The 24,181-nt window shown below is 36.9% G+C and overlaps 1 protein-coding gene across 2 annotated transcripts in view; it reads left to right on the top strand.

Moving 5' to 3' along the window:
• The window catches only part of LOC142334610 (uncharacterized), a 31,126-nt gene that overhangs the window by 1,327 nt on the left and 5,618 nt on the right, over positions 1 to 24,181 (top strand). For both annotated transcript variants that reach the window (XM_075382781.1, XM_075382782.1), the window contains exons 2-3: positions 7,910 to 8,068; positions 16,745 to 17,593. In XM_075382781.1, the coding sequence (XP_075238896.1) occupies positions 7,910 to 8,068; positions 16,745 to 17,593 (1,008 nt within the window). The remainder of the gene's footprint in view (positions 1 to 7,909; positions 8,069 to 16,744; positions 17,594 to 24,181) is intronic.

The raw sequence follows: 24,181 nt of genomic DNA on the forward strand, positions 1-24,181 counted from the left end.
CTTCACATTCTAGTTAGTATAATTCTAGGTTTGTCCTGGCACCTACTTTTTTTCCGTATATTGATTTTTTCGGTTGTTAAAAAAATTGAATCATTTCAGCTTTTTCTTAGATTTTCGTAATTTCTTTGTTTTGCACTTGTTTTCATTCAACATAAGGCAGTACTGAGAGTTTGCTAGCAATGCTTTTCCAAAATTTCCACTTCTTACTATTTACTTCAACTTTCGTCCGGCCTTGGTAATAATTCTAACGATTTTTTGCCTTTGAATATTCTGCTGCTTATGTCTTCTATGATCAATTTATTTTTGCAATTAGTATGAAATCATGTTGTCTGGCATATGCATAACAAGCAAGAAGTATGTGTTGTTTTTTGTCTTAAATGCAGTGATTAGAAATCTAATTGCAATGGTTTTCTGGTGCTTAAATTTGAGCATTCTCTTTGAAAAATTTACGTATTTTCTTGATTATCATCTGCCGTTTGCTTGCGAGATCTTTTTGAGATTAGTATCATGAGGTTTTGAGGGCAATTGATAGCCTTGTTAATTTTTTAGTTTAGCAGTTATTTGAGCATTTTGAAAATTTCGGACTTTTTTCGACGTTACCAAACGTTTTCAATAATATAAAATTTTGCTGCATCTTGTTTGTCTTGGTGAAAGTGGTTTAAGTTTCACCAATTTAAAGATCAGACCTGGGGAGGTAATGAGTTAAAGGTTCAATACAAAAGGTAATGGCTTCCGCTGCATTTAAGGTTTTTGTATGTGAAGTTTTGAAGCTTCGAGTCGCTTCCGGAATTCTTCCGGCTATGTTTTTTTTCAAGATGTGTTCACACATTTTTCAATGACTTTGATCTTTCAAAACGGGATAAACAGGTAAAGCCCAGCGGGCATTAAGTTTCATTAGAGGCCCAAAGTGGGCTTTAGTAGTCCTTCAAGTGCTTATAGTGGTGCAGCTGCTGGGATGGCGGCCTTAATTAAAGGTTAAAAGGTCATTTTTAGGAGTTTTTGGGCTCAAAATGTTGCAATTTTTCATGTTTTTTGTGATTTTTTTGAGTTTTTTGTTTGATGAGTCTTAGGTTGACGTTTTTAAAAATGATGAAGGCCTTTTGTGAATCAAAATTGTTTGTTATGACCATTTTATGAACTATATGTTTTAGTACTACAAACTCAAACACACAAAATGATAATAATTTTAGCAAGTTTTTTCAGGTTTTTTTAAAAATGTTTGTCATTTTTTGAGCCTTTTTTAGCCCTAGGTACCAAGAAACCTCCTCTAGAGTTTGATAGAGTGTTTGATGATAGATTACTGCATACTTTCTAGTGGTAATGGAATGGTTTTCAACTTTTTGCCATCATGAATTTTAGCATTTTTTGACAAAGCTTGCAATTTTTTCATATTTTTGACATTTATTGTCATTATTCAAGTTGTTTGAGTCTCTGGGGCCAGGAAACCTCATTAGCGGTTGGATGACAAGTTACTGAAAAATTTATAGTTGCCATGGAAAAGGTTTCAACTTTTGAACATCAAAAATTTTAGCAATTTTTTTTGACAAAATTCGCATTTTTCGTTTTTGAAAATTTTCTTCATTTTTTCGGTTTTCCCTGCTTCAGCGACCAGGTAATCTCCTTTGAGGTTTGTTAATAGGACACTGCATAGTTTCTAGTAACAATGGAATGGTTTTTAACATTTTAATGTCTCGAATTATAGAATTTTTTGGATAAAATCTGCAATTTTTTAAGGTTTCCTAAAGTTTTTGATATTAGTCCATTCTCAAGTGCCAGACAACCTATTCCACGTTCTGATAAAAAGTTACTGCATGCTTTCAAGTTTTCGATGGATTTGTTTTCAACAATTTAACCTTTCGACTTAGAATTTTTTTATAGAATTTGCAATTTGTTCATGTTTTTTAAAACATTTATTTAATTTATTTTTTCTTGCCTCAGTAGCTGGGTAACCTCATCCAGGATTTGATAGTATGTTATTAAATAGTTGCTAGGGGGATATTGAATGGTTTTCAACTTTTAATAGATCCAATTGCTTTTTTTTTGAAGTTTGAAATTTAAAAAAAATTCCTATCGATCTATGAGCCAATGAGCTTTCAAAGCTTGGAATTGGGTTACTGGATAGCCTCTAAAGACACAGAAATGATTCTGAAGATATTTATATCACGATTGTTGGCAACATTTCCTTATAATTTGCAGTTGAATTTTTTTCAAATTTTTTGGTCAACTTGGAGTTAATCGATCTTCAAGGGCCAATGAATATTTTTGAGGTCTTGCAGATATAATACTGGACCAGTTTGAGAAACAAAATTTATTTTTGAACATATTTTTGAAATAGGTGTCTTTAAGGCGAGAAAATTTTGCCTTAAGTTAAAAGCTTCAAGAGTTTTAGCAATGAGTATGTTTTTGTTTGGTTTTGATTCTTGTTGTTTCTCAATTTTTTGATGATTTTTGTGTTCTGGCTGGCATTGTTCGATTGATCTGCTGGTCAGGTAGAGTACGTCTGAGTTTTTCATTCAATTCTTTGAATTGTATTTCAGGACTTGTCCTGCTATGTTTTTTTACTTCGTCGAATAAAAAAATGTTTCGCTTTACTTCATTTTGCCGCTTTTTCAACTTTTTGCGTGAAATCTTTTTTGACTTCTCTAGGCTAGTTTCTCTCTTCTCTCATTCTGCTGAAAGTGGTTTTGAACATCAGTTGCTCAGCAAAGCAATTCAAAATGAACAGAGTCAGTATAAAAAATTGAAGTCAGAAGTAGAAACGGGATAAACCCATAAAGCCCAATTTTAGATGCCCGCCATTTGAACGTCGTTCCTATAATTCTTAGTTACCATCTCTAACGATTATTGGTATTGATAGTAGCCCCTGTAGCCTCTCTCTAAGAAACAGAAGTACGTTATGTTCAACTACGAAATGCCATCAAAATAAATCGGACTTAAAAAATGTTTTTGTACAAAAATCTTTTTTTTCAATATCTATTCTTTCAATCCCAATCATGCTTATTGGAATCAACGGCGGCTATTTTCCGGCAATCTGCCGGGTATGTTTTTTCGACCGGCAAAGGACGTTAATTTTTAGACCACCCGTTTACAACCTGAATCAGTACTTCAATAAAACAATACACAACTATAATGGGACTCTAATGACCATGACATCTAAAAAAAATCGAGGTTCACTTCAAAACTTGATTTTTTTGTCAGACAAAACTCCATACTGAGCGAAATCTGCTCCGTAAAATGTTGCTATGAGGGATTTGCTAGCAGAAGGACTGCAGAAAACCAGTAACAGAGTTAATCTTGATAATTAAAAGCCGCCCTCATCTTCTCAGCCGGCTATTTTAGCGCTCCTATTTTTTACAATTCAAAGAATTTGACCGTATTGGTGCGCTGTTTTTTTAAGATGTGTTCACACGTTTTTCAATGACTTTGATCTTTCAAAGCGGGATAAACAGGTAAAGCCCAGCGGGCGTTAAGTTTCATTAGAGGCCCAACGTGGGCTTTAGTATTCCTTTAAGTGCTTATAGTGTTGAAGCTGCTGGGATGACCTTAATTTAAGGTTAAAAGGTCATTTTTAGGAGTTTTTGGGCTCAAAATGGTGCAATTTTTTATGTTTTTTGTGATTTGTTTGAGTTTCTTGTTTGATTAGTCTTAGATTGAAGTTTTTAAAAGTTGATGAAGGCCTTTTGCAAGACAAAATTGCTTGTTATGACCACTTTATGAGCTATATGTTTTGGTACTACAAACACACAAAATGATACTAATTTTTGCAATTTTTTTTCACGTTTTTTGAGAATGTTTTTTGAGTTTTCTTAGCCCTAGGTGTCAAGAAACCTCCTCCAGTGTTTGATAAATTGTTTGATGATAGATTACTGCATAGTTTCTTGTGGTAATGGAATGGTTTTCATTTTTTGCCATCATGATTTTTAGCATTTTTTGACAAAACTTACAATTTTTTTCATATTTTTGGACATTTTTGTCATTATTCAATTTGATTGAGTCCCAGGGTCCAGAAAGCCTCATTAGGGGTTGAATAATAGGTTACTGAAACATTTTTAGTTGCCATGGAATAGGTTTCAACTTTTGAATATCACAAATTTTAGCAATTTTTTTTGACAAAATTCGCTTTTTCAGGTTTTTGAAAATTTTTGTCAATTTTTCCGTTTTTTCAGCTTCAGGGTCCAGGCAATCTTCTTTGACGTCTGTTTATAGGGCACTGCATAGTTTCTAGTAACAATGGATTGGTTTTTAACATTTTAATGTCTCCAATTTAAGCATTTTTTTTTTTGATGAAATCTAATTTTTTTAAGGCTTCCTAAAGTTTTGACAGTTTTTGATATTCGTCCATTCTCAAGTGCGAGAAGACATATTCCACGTTCTGATAAAAAAATTTACTGCATGGTTTCTAGTTTCAATTGATTTGTTTTCAACAATTTAATCTTTCGACTTTTAGAGGTTTTTTGATAAAATTTGCAATTTTTTTCAAGTTTTTTGAAAACTTTTATATTTTATTTATTTTTTCCTGCCTCAGTAGCCCGGTAACCTCATCCAGGGTTTGATAGTGTGTTATTAAAAAGTTGCTAGGGTGTAATTGAATGGCTTTCAACATTTTAATAGAACGAATTTCTATTTTTTGAAGTTTGGAATTTTTCAAAAATTTTTGCCTATCGATCTATGAGCCAAGTTTTTTGAAGCTTGGAATTGGGTTACTGGGTAGCCTCTAGAGACACAGAAATGATTCCGAAGATATTTATATCACGATTTTCAGCAACATTTCCTTATAACTTGCAATTGATTCTTTTTTTAAATTTGTTGTTCAATTTCGAGTTAATTGATCTTCAAGGGCCAATGAATATTTTTCAGGTCTCGCAGATATGATATCGGACCGATTTCAGAAACAAAAATGTTTTGAGATGATTTTCTTGTGTTATGGCTGGCATTGTTCATCGGATCTGCTAGTCAGGTAGAGTACATCTGTGTTTTTGATTCAATTCTTTGAATTGTATATCAGGACTTGTCCGGCTTATGTTTTTTAATTCGTCATCTCCATCGATGATCTTCTTACGACTTGACTTCTTGGAATTGACTTTGTGCCCTTTAGTGCTTTGCAGTTAAAATTCGTTAACGTGACGTCCTTTGTTCTGCTTTTAGGTCAATTGTGTGAGTTACCTCACTAAAAATGATTTCTGAAATCACTTTATGAAATTTAACTTTTATGATTATTTATAACACTAGTTAGATATCAATAGTGTGCATCCAAGTATTGTCCAACGTAAATGCCCTATTTCTTGAGTTTGAGAATCTTGAGTCTTGAGATTTAGAATATTAAATTTGAAAAAGTTTTTATATAGTACTTTTTCCTTATAGAGCGTATGTGTCTCATAAAATGACAGTCCGAATCTAACCCTATAAGTTTAGTGGTCTATTAAAGGACGTCATCAATCTATCTTTAGTTGTTTCAATTCCATGGAGGGCCACATGGGTTTCGCCTTACCCTGACTTCTTGGAATTGACTATTTCAATGACTTCAGTGACTTGTTCTGCTTTGCTGTTAAAATTTGTGTTCGTGACGTCATTTCTGCTTTTAGATCATTTGCGTGACTTACCTCACTCGAAAAAATGACTTTTGAACTCACTTGTGGAACTTTAAATTCTATGAACATTTACTAATTAATAGCCGTGCCAGCAATTCCAAGCGGCTATTTTTGCGCTCCTAATTTTTTACAATTCAATGAATTTGAATTGTATATGGGGCGCTGTCTTTTTTTAAGATCTGTTCACACATATGATTTTTGAAGTCAAATTGGAGCAGTGATTTTGGTCACGCCGAAACAGGAAATGGGGCGAAAAAGCGAGTGGTTTTGCGGCGTGAAGTTTTTTGCTCTAATTGAGTGAGAAAGCGTGTTTGAACAAAAATTCGCTTTCTCGCCTGTGGTCACATGAGGCAATTTCACTTTGATTTTTAATAGCCGCCCTCATCTTCTCAGCCGGCTATTATAGCGCTCCTATTTTTTTGACTTCGTCGAACTTTTTTTCGCTTTACCATTTTGCCGCTTTTTCGACATTTTGCGCGAAATCTTTTTGACTTCTCTAGGCTAGTTTCACTCTTCTTTCATTCTGCTCAAAGTCCTTTTAAACAGCAACTGCTCAGGAAAGCAATTCAAAATGAAGAGAGTCAGTATAAAAAGTCAAAGTCAGAAATAGAAACGGGATAATCCCATAAAGCCCATTTTTATATGCCCGGTACTTGAACTTTGTTCTCATAAGTTTTAGTTACTATCTATAATGCTTATTGGTATTGATACTAGACCCTGTAGCCTCTCACTGAGAGACAGGTGTATGTTCAATTACGAAATGACATCAAAATAAATCGCACTTAAAATTTTTTTTACAAAAATCAATTTTTGTTGATATTTTCTTTTCAATCCCAATAGAGTTATGGGAATCAACGGCGGCTACTTTCCGGCAATCTGCCGGGTATGTTTTAATGTTGATTCTATGGCTATTGTTGGTAACTTCTTGGCGTTTTTGAGCAACCGTTTGCAGCGTTATTTCTTGCGCGCAATTCAATCACGTCTCCAGCTCAAAACAACAATTCTGTTCACTGAATTCTGCCAATCAACAAATGATTTGCATGCATGATGTCATCTGCTCAACGCATGAGCCCGGTTGTTCATTCGGGCTGCGTAGTTAAATAGTTGAATCTTACTTGGCTTTTGTCACTGAAAATCAACCTCTCTAATTTAAATACAGTAAAGGGACTTTAATTGAATTGCATTATGAGCGAAACTTGGCCAAAAAATTTTAAACACCCCGAAGAATTTTGAAAAACAAGTTGACGGTCTCTGATTTTTACGTTTATGAAGGTCCAGGTGGTCAATCAAATTTTACTGAATATTCGTACTGTTCTGTTCGACAAATTGATAATTTCAATATAAGAAAATTGTATAAAGGAACCCTTTGTTTTCTTACCAGCAAGTTGTATGTTTTCAACCTTTGATCTGTCCTTGGGTTCCATGATTTGTGGAGATAAGTTTCGATTCAACAACCATAGTCCACATAAATTTTATGGTCCTACTGTGACAATTAGTTGCAAAAAGTATTTTTTGCCCACACTGGTCGTTGAAACAAAACTGGGGTCTTTCCCATTATAGCCACCCAGCTTAGTGGTAGATAACCTATAGCCCCCCCCCCCACCCAATAATGGTAATAATGCCATAATGGGGGGGGCTATAATGTCATGGGAGGCGGGCTATAATGGGAAAGACCCCAAAACTGCTCACTGGTATAACAAGAGATCTTGTCTTGCTGTTTAATTGCTCTTGAACGAGGTTCATAGCAATTATTGTAAACGTTTTGGTCTTTTTTAATGCAAATTTTTTGCTTGACCATTTTTCGCTTTTCTTCTAGAACATTGTTTGATTTCTCGAGTGACTTTTTCACGCTTTCGTTCTTCATTTTTGAGTGATCTCTATTGCTCTCATCTCTAAAGCACGAAAATGTTTTTCTACCCGCCTGTCGTTCGAGAGCAATTCTGCCGACATTATTCGGTTTATGTTCTTTATTTATAAAGCTGTCTGGTCTTCTAATTTAATTATGTTCAGCTTCATTTTGTTTGGCTCCTTGAGAAGTCACTGTTTCGGTTGTTTAGGCAGCTGTTCTAAAATCACCAGAAGCTACTTTTGGTGCCTCATTGGTTAGTAACGTGTTTCATTTAACTCGGCTACGCCTTGACTCAACTGTCATGTACAGGAATCAGTATGTACAAACAATTGTACTTCTCAAATTATTTCTCAGGGGAAGTCACTGTAGATATCAGTCTGTACGTAAGGCGGAAAGACAGGCAAGACTGCATGTGAATTATGATTCTGTGAAAAATCAGCACTTACAATTTCAAAATGTTCTTGCTTTACAGGAGAACGTGGAGTTGGGACGTCACTTGGATTCTGTCGTGAGCCTGGCGTTGAGTGATGATGACTCGTGGGTGTCCACAGTCGCACATGCCATGCAACAGTTCCTCTCTTGTGGACACGTTCCAATTGACGCACTTCTTATTGTGCCAACTTTTGAACAGGTTCCCAAGTGTTTTTTATTAATTGCTCTTGAACCAAGTTCCTAGCAATTATTGTAAACGTATGTGTGTCGTTTTTATGCAAACTTTTTGCTTGAACGGTTTTTGCGCTTTTGTTCTAGAACATTCTTCGACTTCTTGAGTGATGTCGTGGTCTCGAACACGAGTAACAAGAATTTTATTATTTTAATAATTGAATTTAAAATGGCCTAAATGTACAAAATTTCACAGGTATTTATAGTTGCTATCAGTATGAAAATCTACAGAACCGTCTAGATATAGATAAACTGATATTGGTTAATTTTACACATTAAATATGAACAAGTTTTTCCCCTTGCCGTATATCGCAAGTATAAGTGCAGTTTTTTTGCACTGAACACATTGTTCTAACCTGAGAACGTATCATTGATATCTACAGGGAGGATCATCGAGTTGGTTTATGGCCATCACTGATGGTGCGAAGGTCGAGTTAATCGCTCAAATTTATGTTTTATGTTCACCGATTAACTTGTAGTATGAACAAATTTGAAGCAACCATTCTGTTCGAATTAGTAGCCATTAAATTAATTTACCTCACCAAGATCAGGTAAGAAAGTTTTGTTTATATCGAAGTTTCAACTTAAACTCTAAGTTCTGATCTTCGCGATATATCACATCCTCCCTCCTTTTTTTAAGCAAGTTTGTAGGGATAGCTTCTCTAAATCTTTCTGGCTTTTTTTATTTCTGGTTGAAGGTCTCGTGGCCCACGAAGATTTTTCTCCTTCAGTTACTGAAATTTCCTCATTGGAGTTAGGTGATGCCACGTCTATAAAGTCCCTACTGTTCTCAGATTGTGAGTCAGTAGATTGCTGATCAGTAGTTTCAGTCTTGATGTCATCAGGTTTCAGCCGTGCAATTTGATTGTCACTGACAAGCACTGTCTTGTTTGAATTCTCTGGCTGGATGAATGAAGTATACTTTCCTTTGCGTATAATGAAGGTAGTTAGAACTGTTGATGTGCTCGTTGGTTTAAAGAGGACTGGTTCACACAGATCAAAGTTAGTGACTGCCGGAAGTGTCACTTTCCGTCCTAGCATTAGTTCCACAGGAGTTTTGCCCCGCGTCTTGGATGTAATTCGGTGTCCCCGCGTCTTGGAAGTAATTCGGTGTGTCATCAGAGCCCGCTGTAGGAAGGCGCCAAATGAAACATTCAGATTTGGACTCCAGGCTTGAATAGCCCGTTTCACTGTTTGGACCGCTCGCTCGGCCAGTCAATTTGCTCTTTGATGATAGAAGGGTGACTCCATCTCTTTCATACCCAGTGATTCACTCCTTTGTTTTCGATCACAGCTTACAAACCCTGGACCATTGTCTGATACTAACGTATTTGGTATCCCAAATCTTGCAAAGATTTGACTCAAGTACACCTTCACTGTTTGAGGTTCTATTTCCCGCAGGGAAAGCTTCTATCCGGCCTGATCCCGCGTTTACTAAGACATTACCTTGGTCCTTAACGTAACCCCAGTCCGTATGGAGTCTTTCCCAAACTTCGGCTTCTGGCCAGGTAGATACGGTTTTCCCCAGTCTAGGCCTCTTTTCTTGGCCTTGCCTACATTTACTAACATAGCGAAGAACATCTTGACTGATGCCGGGCCACCATGCTATCATTTGGACTGCTGTTTCAGTAGCATTTCTGCCTGGGTGTGGCATGAGCTTTGGCCATCACCACATGTCTGAGTTTGGCTGGAATGAAAGGCACAACTGCTCGAAAGGTGATTCCGTTGTGGATGGTTGAGTCTTCTTTCTGTTGCTCGAAACCTTTCTCGGCTTCTGAGCACTGTTTCCAGTTTCCGCTTTTTATTCTTTTGATGACATCTTGGTAGAGATGATTCGATCCAGTTCAGTTCTGATGTCTGACTGGGTCACCAGGTCGGGTTGAAAAAAATAGATATTGTCGAGAGCAAAGCTGACCCGATCATTGTCGTCGTCATCATCAAAATCTAGTCCCCTCGCAGCATCAGCGTGGGGATCTACTCTACTGGTGTATATTTCAATTCGGAATGGAGTCCCATCAGCGCGATAGCCCATCTCGTGATTCTTGCTGATGCTGTTTTAGGAATTTCCTCGTCTGGCGCAAAGAGATATTTGAGAGGTTTATGGTCAGTTTGTAGAGTGAACCTCCTTCCGAGCAGGAATTGTTTCAGTCTTGTGAGCACAAAGACGATTGCAAGTGCCTCTCGCTCAATATTGGAGTAATTTTGTTCCGTTTGTGACAAATTCTTTGACATAGATCACAGGATTGCACTTCCTGTGAGGACCCCGCCTATTGCTTTTTCAGATGGGTCTGTTATGTGCTGAACCAGTGGGTTAGCACATAACTCATTTTTTATGTTTTGGAAAGTGTACTGTTCTTCTTTTTCCCGTCTGAAGTCGTCTTTATGAATTTCATTCAAAGGTAACATTTTTTAGCAGAATCTGGTATTAAAAGTCCATAAAATTTCGCTAGGCTGACAAAAGACTTCAATTGTTTCATATTTTTTGGTGGTTTTGCCTTTTTTATTTTCTCAACATGTTTGGGATCGGGTGCTATTCCTTCCTTTGAAACTGAGTAACCAAGAAAACTAACACATGAGACTGGCTTAGGGTTGGGTTTCTTGATGGTGAAATTTTTCTCACGTAGTCGATTTTTGACCACAACCATTCGTTTCTCTTATTGCTCCTTTGCCGTTCCATATACCGGTACATCATCTTGAAAAATGACCAAACCCTTGATTCCTTTGAGAGTTGACTCAATGCAATTCTGGAAGATTGATGAATTCTAGCCCTGAGGAAGCCTGCACATCTTAAACAACCTTTGCAATGTGTTGATTATACATATTTCCTTTGCATCCTCCTCTAATTAGATTTGATATTATGCGTCTGATAAGTCAATTTGCCAAAGTAAGAGGCCCCAGGGAGATTATGGAATATGGTCTCCGTGTCTGGGATTGGATAATCCTCGTCCATAACTTTGCCGTTAATATTAATTTTCAGGTCCACGCATAGTCTGAGCTCCATTTTTTTGCTTTCAAACTACGGGGGATGCATTTGTGACCCCACTTGGTTGCACTGGCTCCAGGATGCCCTGTCGCACCATCGTCTCATGTTTTTCCTGACCCTGTCTTGTGGTAAAGGTATCTTTCTAGCCTTGCAGAACATCGGCTGTGATCCTGATATGATTTTCACATGCGCTTTGCATCCTTTTACTGCAGGGAGTTTTTCATCACACACTGTGTTGATGCCTTTTTGGGGTAATATATCTTCCTCTCAAGTAGTCCATTTCTCTGTCGGATTGCACACTGAAACTTGTTGTTGCATTTATTTACTTCCCTTCCAGTCAACATTACATGTTTTTGATCCCAGAAGCGTCAGTTGATGACCATCATAAGCCTCAAGCCGTCTGATTTTTTCATCTAACTTAGGTTTACCAAGCTCAGTCCAGATGGCAGCTGATATCACGGTACTATCAGCACCGGTATCAATTTGCATTTTCATTTTTCTGTTCTTTTATTGTAATGTACTTGCATGTCGCTGACATGTTAAAGACGTTTTCCTGTGTATAGTACATTCCCATCTCCATTTCGGAAGATGTTCGGCCAGACAACTTACCCTCTTCCTCGCAGAAGTTGTGCTGGTCGGACTTACCTAACCTAGGCTGGGTTTTGCTTTTGCACATTTTCGCAAAGTGCCCCACCTTTTCACAGGTGTTACATTTGTTCAAAGCCGGATATGGCTAGCAACTGTGTGGCTTATCTCCACATCTATTACACTAGTGATCATTGCCTTTACTACCAGTAAACTTTTTACTCGGTTTCCTGAAGGTCGTTTTGAAGTTGTATCCCAATTCCTCCTTAACCATAACCACTTTATTAACTGTTGTGAACTGTAGGTTCTCTGTCATTTCAGAAAGAGTCATCGTTGGTTTATCTTTGATGCCGTCTAATGGTCCTAATTTTGCCTCATGGTCTCTCAAACCTGAGATAAAATCTATTTTTACCAACTCCTCGGGATTGGCCACTGTTTTTAGTGTCGAAGTCACAATAGCGTGCTTCTCTTAGGCGCGCTAAAAAGTCATCGTTGGGTTCTACCGCCCCTTGGACAACGGACAGAATTTGATCCCTTTCTGCCGTTATAACTCTCTTTGGGAGAAATATAGTTTTGATTTACTAGTCTGATCTCTTTAAAAGGAGTGTCTAGTGGTTTATCAGGGCTCATAAGGCTCTAAAGCTTCAGAAGTGCGTCTTGTTCGCCTATACTAAGAAAGAGTTTCGTTGCCTGTGGGTCCACAATTGTACCATCGTTGTTGAGTTTGTCTTCTTTCTCATCTGCGCGACATTTCCCCACAAAAAACACAATCCACTCAGTGCAAGATTCAGCATTCTGCAGATCTAAAATTTGTCGGCGGTTAGTGGTCTGGACACCATTGTCGTGGTCTCGAGCAGGAGTAACAAGAATTTTTTTATTTTAATAATTGAATTCAAAATGGCCCCTAAAAGTGCAAAATTTCACAGGTATTTATAGTTGCTATCAGTATGAAAATTTTACAAAACTGTCTGGATATAGATATACTGATTTTGGTTATTTTACAACTTAAGTATCAAGACGTTTTTCCCCCTTGCCGTATATGGCAAGTATTGGTGCAGTTTTTTGCACTTAACTTATTGTTCTCCTAACCTGAGAACGTATCATTGATATCTACAGGCAGAATCATCGAGTTGGTTTATGGTCATCACTGAGGCTGGGAAGGTTGATTTAATCGCTCAAAGTTATGGCTTACGTGGTATGTGGTATGATACACCCATGAAATTGTGGTATGAACGAATTGAAGCTACGATTCAGTTCAAATTAATAGCCATTTAAATTTACTTCACCACATGATGTAAGAAAGTTTTGTTCATATCGAAGTTTTATTTTGAAACAACTAAAGAAAAAACTCTGATCCCGGATAAAGTTCTGATCTTCGCGATATACCTCAAGTGACTTTTTCACTCTTTGGTTTTTCTTTTTATAGTGATCTAAATTGCTCTTTCTATAAAAGGAATTATGAGCGATAAAGAATCAACGCTAGTGAAGCCTAGTGGCTGAGAAGATAAATGGGATTCCAACCCTTGCGGGGTCGCCTGTTGTTGGAGACCAATTCATCCGACAATAGTCACTTTATTAATAGCCGCACAGCGATAGCTGGGGCTATTATTGGCCTTCTCTTGGTTTTTTTTTATTTCGTCGTCATGATTTTTGTTACGACCATATGACGTCACAGCCACTTTTTGTTCATTCGTTCATGCAATTTCAACTGAATTGCATGTGTGACGTCATTTTTCGCTCTTAGTGGAGCGAGTTTTTTTGATCATGCGCGTGATAAAATTTTTAGTCACACTTAGACTTACCTCACTCTCAAAAATGACTTCCTCACTTTAAAATTGACTTTAATTTACTTTAATTCACAGAGATAAGGTCAAATGGGTGTGTGTCACTCTAAATGAAGGTTATTTGAGATCAGCTAATAGAGGCAGCAATAACTTATACAGATTTTTAATCAAAATATAACAGATCAGCCTTCAATGAAAAGACGAATTTTTTTGGTCTGTCTTACTGTTTTTTTAGACTGCCGATCTACGAATCTATTGCGGCTATTTTCTGGCAATCTGCCAGCTATGTTATTAAATGGCCGCGATAGCGGGTTATTATTGGCGTTTTCTTGTTTTTTTTTAGAATTCAAAAGCTTTGAATTATTTTGGGGTGCTCTTTTTACGACTCGGAGAGGAGGATAATACAATAGTTTTTTTTAAAACGCTAATTATCTGGAATGAAATTGATACAAGAAGTTGAATGCGTGAAAAGCATGACTTTTGCTGATCCATTTGAAGTGAAAAGTGAAAGAGTAATTTTTATTCATGCCTTTGTTTTTGAGATAGAGCGAAAAATTGACGTGAGAAGTTTTCTAAGAGCGACATTTGCTCTCATGCGGCTTTTTCAAGTAGTTTTTCTTTTTTTAAGAAATAATTGCAAACATTTAAGGTTTAGGTTGTATTAATAATTTTAGGGTTAGAGTTTTGACCTTTTTTGGTAAATTAAGGCAATTTTACAATTTGACGACTTTTAAGCAATTTTCTTCGGTTATTTTTTCCGATTTTAGGCTACTTTATCTTTAAATGCCAATCTTGCGTAAGCATTGTTAATTAGCAACTGAATACAGTTTCGTAGTATAATGCATTAGTTTACTGACAATTTTGACTTCAAATTATAACCGGTTTTTTCACATTCCTGCTGTTTTTTTTTCATTTTTTCAAGTTAGAGAAGTTTGTTAGCCTATAATGACTTGCTTGTAATTTTGGTGCCATTGAACGAAATGTTTGCAGTATGTATGTGGAATATTTTTTATAAGGGAATAAATTCTTTATTTGAGTTTGTTATTCGACTTTTTTTGTCATTTGCCTTCAGATGTATTGTGTTCATTTCTCGGGTATTTTAGTTATTCCAAAGGATTTTTTTTTGGGTCAGACGACCTTTCTTGTTTTTTGGCGTCCTTCCGGATATTTTCAAACATCGTTCACACATTTTCATATTTTTAAATCAATTTGGAGTTGTGATATTCGTTATGACAATAACGAGTGTAGTGTAGAAGTAATTACTTTTTGTGGCTTCTGTGAATTTTAAATCCGGAAAAAACTGTCTGAATAATTGTTTGAACCACAATTTTCCTCTCGAGACACTGATTCTTTGTTCACGTAAGGCAATTCGACTTTTGTTTTTCTGTTTTTTCCTAGTTTCATGTTTAACTTTTTTTTCGAGTATTCGGTCGGGTTTTTTCTTAATGCTTTGCCAACTCCTAGTTATCTCTAGATCTTGTTTTTTGTGTACTCAATGAAATTTTGGATTTATTCTGTTTCGCCTCGTTCCCCAGCTTTTGTGGGCATTTGTGTTATATAACAACATATAAATTTTAATGAGGGGTAAAATAGAATAGATCCAAAAATTTTTCGAATTTTAGTTCAGGACCTGTCCTGCTGTTTTTAATAGCCACACAGCGATAACTGGGGCTATTATTGGCCTTCTCTTGGTTTTTTACATTTCAAAGAATTTGAATTGTATTGGGGCGCTGTCTTTTTTTAAGATATTTTCACACATTTTCATGATTTTTGAAGTCAAATTGGAGTAGTGATTTTGGTCACGCCGAAACAGGAAGTGGAGCGAAAAAGCGAGTGGTTTTGCGGCGTGAAATTTTTACGCTCTAAGTTTAAAGTCGAGTGAGAAAACGGTGTTTGAACTAAAATTCGCTTTCTCGATAGTTGTTTTTTGTTCACATGCGGCAATTTCAGTTTGATTTTTACTGTTTTTTTTCAATTTTTTGGATAGAATGTTTTTCTAAATGGTTTTCCCAATCCATTCATAGTCCGTTCTACGTCTAGTTTTCTGTTTAGTCAATGAAAATTCTTTGAATTGTACGTCAGGACTTGTCCTGCTATGTTTTTTTTTTGGTCTTCGCGATTTTTGTTACGACCATATGACGTCACAACCACTTCAAATCTACTGTTTGTTCATTCGTTCATGCAATTTCATTTGAAGTGCGTGCGTGACGTCATTTTTTGCTCTTAGTGGAGCGATTTTTTTTGTTCATTCGCGTGATTATATATTTGGTCACACTTGACTTACCTCACTCTCAAAAATGACTTCCTCACTTTGAAATTTATGTTTATTTGCTCTAATTCAAAGAGATAAGGTCAAATGGATGTGTGTCACTCTAAATGAATGTTTTTAGAGAGCAGCTAATAGAGGAAGCAAAAACTTATACAGATTTTAAATCAAAATAGAACATCAGCGTTTAATGAAAAGACGAATTTTTTTGGTCTCTTTTTTACTGTTTTTTTTTTTGAAACTGCAGATCTACGAAGCTATTGCGGCTATTTTCTGGCACTCTGCCAGCTATGTTTTTATTTCGTTGTCAATTTTACTACCTTACGACGTCAGTAGTAGTGAAAATGCTGGCATTTTAACAGGGGGTGGGGGACCTGCCTACCCGTGACAATGCCCTCCTGGCCTTTTTTTTAGGAATTCCTTTTGGAAAAGTATTTTTTGGCGGGGAAAGATTTTTGGTGGGGAAAAATTTGTTCAACATTTTGTGTGATATTCTACGCTTTACGAGCTTTGATACTTAACCTCTGTTTCTATCATTTATTTCTCTCGAACGAAGTTTAGAGCAATTTTTCTAGCCCTGTATTTTTGCTTCGCCATTTTGTTTTTTTCAAGTGACTTTCACTAGCACGCATACATAATTTAAGCTGCTAGCTTTATTAGCGATAGTTTAATACTAATATGTTTGCCTTTGGTAGAAGTTCCACTCACTATAGCTATGCGCGAAAGCAATTGATTTCTGAAATTTTCATTTTCCCTTGTGTAGGTTTACTCCCGGAAAGATTTTGTACTCTTTGTTTGTACATAACCTTCGGTGTCAGAATTCGGGTCAAGTATTTGAGGTCATAACCTGAGGGGTCAAATACACAAAAGGCTTTGTGAGCAGCCTTGTAACATTCAACCGGTAGTGCTGAATTGTATAGGCAGTGAATTACACCTTTCGGATGTCATAGAGAAGATCGTGTTGAAAAACATTGTTGGTTATTGAAAGAAAATATCTTGAATGGTTGTTTTGTGTTATTTCTACAGGTGGCGAATGACACGAAGTCACTACTAGCTTCTGTTGAGGCCAACCCCTCCCTGCTTCCCATGGAATGTCCATTGCTTTCCCAGAAAGCTCTCTCACATGCTATGTCCCCCATAAACGTGCCACCTCCGGAGATACACTTCTCAGTGAAAGCCAAAAATGTCAAATCTTTCACACAGAGATCGGAGCTGCTTCAGAAAAGCAAAGATCTACAGCAACAGTCAGAATCAATAATGAATTCCCGCTCAAATAGGAGTGCAGCTCTCATGAACATGCATCAGGCGCCCATGCGAAACAAAACAATGCCGAGCCGACCTAAGTATGGAATGCCGAAGAACAGCTCGAATCCAATGCAACAGCAGCAGCACAAGAATGTAACCATGTCTGAGAACAACCTGCATGCTCAGAATAAAACAAGAGAAATGGCTAATAAAAGAGGAGCAAAGTTGATTGAAATCACCGACCAACCACTTGCGGCATCAGGTCGCCTAAAGAAACAGAAGTCCGTTGTAATGGTGGTGAATCCAGCGCAGGATGCCAACTCAGAGGCAAATAAGGTTGCCAGTAGTGAAAATAACAGAACAATTGACGAAACCCTCACTTCTGGTAAAAATATGAAGCAAGATTCTGATGGGATGGGTGACCCGAGTGACCTCATTGAAGAACAGGAGCTAAGGAATGTAAAAAGTGAGCCTAGTCAAAATGGAACAGCTGATGAGACAGGTCCGGAGAGTAATGTAGTGGAACAATATGAGCAGAAACCGTCTGGGGCTCAAGGAAGCAGTGAAGCCGTTCCGGAGTATATGCTGGGACTGCAAACTACACAATCTCCTTTCCCCAGAGCAAACAGCGTGAGTTGCTACCAAACAAATGAATTTCACATTGCCCTCATGACGATTTCTGTTGTAGTTAAATAAACTATCAGTTGGTGTTTAATAGCCGCAAAGCGATAGCCGGGGTTTTTATTGGCCTTCTCTTGCTTTTTTTTTACAATCCAAGGATTTGGAGTGTATTGGTGAGCTGTCTTTTTGTGAAGATCCTGTTCGCTTTTTTCGGTTTTTCACGTCATTCAGAAGTTAAATTGCAGTGGAGAATTTAGTCGCGATGAAGTAGTAAATTTAGCGAAAAAACGAGTAATTTTGAGGCGTGATTTTTCAAATACCAAGTGTAGTGAGAAACTGGTGTTGAACCATTTTCGGTTTTTGAGAAGGAATTTTTTTTCATATGCGTCAGTTTGTCTTTTGTTTTCAGTGTTTCTTCTCTTGAGTGCTAACATGTGCTCTTATTGCGCCTATTTGCATTTGCTTGTATTCATCAACGGGCAAATAATGCTTTTTATGACTCTTGGCACTATTTGTTGTCATAAAAATCAGCGAATATTTGATTTCTGCCTTTTTTGTTATTTCTGTAGTCTTATCGCTTATTGTCCTCAATGACAAGTATTATTTGTTGCTGATGGGGCAGAACTGAGCCTAATTAATAGTTCGAGATTTTAGCTAATAGTTTTCATGACTTTGACACTACTTCTCAAAAAATGTTAACGTTAATGGTATTGAGTATTTTCTGAGTATTGACCTAATTGTTGTGATAAACTTATTAAATAGACGTCTGGACAAATTTACAAACTGTGTATTTTCAGATCAAATTGAGCTAGGGACTTGAACAAAACATATCCGCCGGTGCCAGCATTGGTTCCCCTGGATTATATTCCAAGGACCTGTCGTTCCTAGCTTGACGGGCACTTTTTGTTGCTGTATCTTTTCTGCGTCGTCGGTGCCAGTATTGGTTCCATAGACACTACCAGTCTTTTCATCCACTTAAGCCGCCGGTGCCAGTATTGGTTCCATAGGCTATTTATTCAATAAAATCTTAATGCCTCCGCGAACTCGTAACAATATCGGTTCCACTAGCGATGATCTAGTTGAAAAAATAATAGCATGCACGACTACGAATTGTCCTGTACATACAAAAGTTTTGGTGCCCACTAATTTTGACTGCTCTCAACTTTTCACTTGCGGTTTTTGCTGTGCTTCTAATCAGTTGAAACATTCAAAATCGTACTCTGAAGCGGTTACGAATTCCTTGAAAAATGAGCAGCAGACTCGAGCAACACTGTTTGCTGAAATTCAGCAAGAGCAATCACGTAAAGATGCAAAAGATTAAATTTAGTCGTAAAAGGGACAAAGCCATCTGAGAATTGTACTGGCTACGATATTGTTGAAAAAATTGCAAATCAAATTGATATATCTCTCGTGTCATCTGATGTTCAATGTAAATGGATTGGAAAACCACAGCGTGATACAGGAAATCAGTTATTGCTTCTCAAGTTTAAAGAAATGATAAAACGAAATCAGTTTCTGCGTAAGGCAGTAGCATTGAGGGGTTGTGAGAATTTCGATTGTGTATATGTGCCACCAGACTTAACTAAAGCTGAAAGAGTACAGCAGTACAATTTGCGATTGCAGAAACGTCAACTTGAAAGTAAAAATCCTGCGAACATATACAAAATTCGTCGTGGTCGTGTACAACAACAGAATTGACTACAGACAAAATGCTCCTCTCAAATTTCGATCCTCCTTCTTAACGTTCAGAGCATTCTTTCGATTGAGAGAAGATTAAACTTTTGCCAGCTCTTAAGCTTATTTTCACCCACTGTTGTCTGTCTGACAGAAACATGGCTTGATGATTCGGTCATTGATAATGGAGTTTTCGCAGGTCACCCTTATACAGTCGTTCTGCGATCAGATCGAACGGCCGGCCATCATGGTGGAATCCTCGTAGCAATGAGTAACGCTTTCTTGGGTACTATTAGCTTAATTTATTATTCAAAGTGTGAGCAATTTTGTGTTCTTGTCTTAAGTAAACAGACTCTTACTCTCTGCATTATACTTGCATATCTACCTCCTCGAGGATCGGTGTTTTATGTCAAACACCACAGAAGATAAATTGCGAAGTGTTTTTGCCGATGTGGAGGCAAGCCTAAGCTGTGATCAACGCAAAGCTGTCCAGTGGATTCTACTTGGTGATTTTAATTTTCCCAAAGTACGTTGGGAGTCGATCCCTTCGCCTCATTCTGACGAGCAAAAATTGTTAGAATTTTTATGCAACGATTTATTGCTTACACAAATTATTGATTTGCCTACTCATAAGCTTGGAAGTATTTTGGATCTAATTTTTTGCTCCCATCCCGACAAATGGGACTTCAATATTGTAGAGCGATTGTGCTCAGATCATTATCCTATTCTTTTAACAAATGTTGACCTAGATTACCAATATGCAAGTGGGCACGCTTATACGATCAGCTCTTTTAACGAGGCTAAATTTTCTTCGCATCTAACAGTCTCACAATCTTTCGCTCAGGAATGCCACAACTTGAATCCTGATTTCCTATCAACGTTCTATCGTAAAGTATTTTGCGCTCTCAATCAAAGTCTTAACAGAAAATGGAGAAAGCGCTTCGAAGCTCCGTTCTATTATTCATCGCAGACAATGAATTGTTTAAATAAACTAAATACAGCTCGAAAACATCAGAAAAATACAGTTGAATGCCTCGAAAAGGAGCTAATGATTCTTATTGACATGGACAAGCAGGTCTTGTTGAACAGTGTACAGAGGTTTAATACAAATGAAGCGTTTGCTATGTTGAGAAGTGTAAATGGTAGAAGTTTCTTCCCTAAACAAATGTTCTACAAAAACGAGGTGTCTTTTGAAGGCTCAGTGAAAGCAAATCTTTTCAACAAATTTTTTCAGTCAGTTTTTCAACCGAAAACTGAAATACGATTGAATGACCTTTTGTGCGGCAATGAGATCAAGTTATCTGATGTTCAGTTCAGCCTTGACGAAATTCAAAATTATCTTTAAGGGTCCCCAGTAGCGCGACTCCTGCTTTTGATGGTATACCGCCGACTATTTTAAGTAAAGCGGCACATACATTAGCACCATTCGTCCATCTTTTTTTCACATATATTATTCATTCACAATTTTGGCCCGAGAACTGGAAATGTGCCTATGTTACCCCTATTCACAAAAAACGACCTCGAGCGGACGTTGAAAATTATCGGCCGATCTCAATACTCCCGAGGTTATCTTTAGTTTTAGAGAAAATTCTATTTCTGTTTATTTATCCAAAGATTAAAGATCGGCTGAATTCTAGACAACATGGATTTCGTGCAAAGCATTCTACAGTTACGCAATTGCTCACATTTCTGCACGAGTTATATCTGAAATTTGACGGAAACATGGAACAAGTTGTTGTTTATTTAGATTTCAGCAAAGCTTTTGACTCTGTGGACCACTCCACGCTGCTTTCGAAAATTATTCAATTTGGTTTTGACGAAAATTTTGTGAAACTTATTAATTCTTATTTATCATCTAGACGTCAATGTGTTAAATTAGATGGTGTTTTATCAGAGAGCCTCCCAGTTACTAGTGGTGTTCCTCAGGGAAGCGTGTTGGGACCGCTTTTCTTTTTAATTTTTCTTGATGATATGATTGACGTACCCGAAGTATCAAAAGTTTTCTGCTACGCTGCCGACACGAAATTGCTCTGCCATGGCGAATTCTGCTTGAATAGTGCTCAAAATGATCTATGCTCGTTGCGGTTATGGGCTTATTGTAACTATTTGTCTTTTAATTCAGCTAAAAGCGGTTATTTACATATTAGTAGAATGTCATTGGATAATATACTTCTTGGTGATGTCGTGATTCCTTCGCTTGATAATATTACGGATCTGGGATTTGAGGTATCCAAAACGTTGAAATGGAGTCTTCATATTCAAACAAAAATAGTTAAAGCTCGTCGATCGTTCAATTACTTGAAGCACAGTGTTCCGTTCAACCTCCCATCTGGAGTTAAATTCAATTTATTTAAGGCATGTGTTTTATCGGTTCTATATGGATACCCTGCTTGGTTTCCTGAAATTTCTGATCTACGGAAGTTAGAACAGCTCAATATCCATGGCCTGCGTTGGTGCTTTGGTTACAATGACTACTCCTCTCTGCTAAAATTATCCAGCTCTCTCGAGCGTGACATACGTGTTTTACGGCAATCTTAAACAACGAGAATTGCATATCTTTTGACAAATTTTTCAAGTTGGACTCAAAGGATTTAAACCTACGAACACTTGATCGTGAACGTCTGGCGCTCACACGAGCTAAGAAAAGATGTACAGAAAAATCGTTTTTCTTCAGAGTTGAACGTATTATAAATGACGCCGTGGATTTACCTAATGTCAGCATCAATTTTTTCAAGGATACTTGCAAATCCAAAACCGCTCTTGCAAATCCAAAGGATACTTGCAAATCCAAAGGATACTTGCAAATCCAAATCCAACTCAAAATCTACTAATGGCAATGAGAAATGATAAATATGATTTTGACTTATCTTGCACATGGTACCTTAGGTGTAGATGTAGTTTCTGTATAGCATGACTCTCTGTTTAATTAATGTTTTTCTAGCTGTTACATAATTTATATCATTTTTATTATTGCTATACCATTTGTATCATCATCCTTGTTTATACCCTCAGAAGGTAATTGAAGTCTTATACTACTACTACTACTACTACTACTACTACTACTACTACTACTACTACTACTACTACTACTACTACTACTGAGCTTTTATTGAGTATTTGCTGTCCTTCTCGTTTAATTGCTCTTGAACGCAGTTGATAGCAATTATTGTAAACGTGTGTGTCTTTTTGAATGCAAATTTTTCGCTTGACAATTTTGCGCTTTCCTTCTAGAACATTCTTTGACTTCTCAAGTGACTTTTTCACGCTTTCGTTCTTCATTTTAGAGTGATCTGTAGTGCTCCGAAGTAAAGCTTGTTGCTAATATAAAATCGGTTGCAGCATATGAAAATTAACTGACTCATAGCGCAGTGGTTAGGGCGGGTGGCCGTGGATAGGGAGTACAGTGGTTCGAATCCCGGAGGGGTCGAGGTTTTTTGCACCCATAAAGAAAAATTGATCTATTCTAAAGACCACGAATTAAATTGCCTCGCCTGTCGTTCAAGAGCAATTTTTCCGACATTGGTCGGTTCATGTTTAATCTTGTTAATGACAGGTCTCATCAGTTAAATAGGAATGAGGAATGAGTGAATCTAATTAGTTGCTTGAATTCATAGAAGTATTTTGATTTTTACACTTCTATTTTCAGAAAATAGAATTTGATGTTTTTTTAGTTTTGATTGTTTTTTTTTATGTGGTCTTAATGCGTAGTTTCAAGAACAAGTCCTCAATGGGCTTGTAGTGCGGCATTATTTTTGTGAATTTATAGGGACCAACTTATAGCTAACCTTTTCAATGACTGAGATATCGTTTGTTTTCTAATTAATAGCCGCGAAGCGATAGCGGCTTATTATTGGGGACATCGTGTTTTTTTTCGATTTTTCTCCTTAGATGATTCTTGCAACCTGACTTCTTGAAATTGATGTTTTCAATTATAGTGACTTCTACTGCTTTGCAGAGAAAATTTGCGTGCCTGACGTCATTTGTTCTGCTTTTTGGTCAATTGCGTGACTTACCTCACTCAAAAAAATTCCTTCTGAAATCATTTAATGAACTTAGAATTTTATGAAAATTTTATAAATAAAGATCAGTAGTGTGCATCTAAGTAGTGCCAAACGTATATGCCCTAATTGTTGAGTATTAGTGTCCTGAGTGTTTGATTTCGAATATGCATTTTGAAACATCTCTTTTAGGGCTTTTTTCTTTTAGACCGTTTGTGTCATTAAATTGGCATTCCGAATCTAACCTAAAAAGTCTAGTGGTCTATTAAAGGACAGGTGGTTGATCTGTCTGTCCTATTTCTTAGATGTTTCAATTCATGGAAGGCCACAAGCGTCTGTCGCGGCTATTTTCCGGCAATCTGCTGGCTGTTTGTGTTGGTGAATTGTGAACCTTGTGGTCATTTGTTTTTCTGTCACTTTTTGAGCCATTAGAACTGTTCAAGTTTTTGACTTTTTCAAGTATCGTTGTGGTATGCTGTGGTCAAGGATTTTGACATGTAGTTATGTGATTTTCTGACTTAGACGCCACTGAATTTCTTACTTTTTGCCAAATAGATGTTTGCCAGTTTCTTTAGTTTTTGCTTTGTCTGTCAATGATTCCCGCAAGTTTGTTGTATTGTGTAATCATTTTCAGGATGCAGATTTTCTTAAATTGTTATTATAAATAATTCTTAAAACATTAGATCTCGGAAGCAGAAATTTTCCAACTGTCTTAGAGATTTTTTTTTGCGTATATATGGTCATTAGCTTTTTGGGCTTCAATTGATGTTGCAGTCCAAATGTTAATTAACACGTCAGAGTTAATTCAATTCTTTGATTGTAGTTCAGGGTCCTGCCCTGTTTTTTATTTCGTCTTTTTATTTCCTCCTCGCTCTTAAATTAACCTTTCTTCGTCATTTTATTTCGTCCTCGCTCTTAAATTAAC

The sequence above is a fragment of the Convolutriloba macropyga genome, chromosome 2 (assembly GCF_964194025.1).
Source record: "Convolutriloba macropyga chromosome 2, txConMacr16.3, whole genome shotgun sequence".
In the NCBI taxonomy this organism is placed as follows: domain Eukaryota; kingdom Metazoa; phylum Xenacoelomorpha; order Acoela; family Convolutidae; genus Convolutriloba; species Convolutriloba macropyga.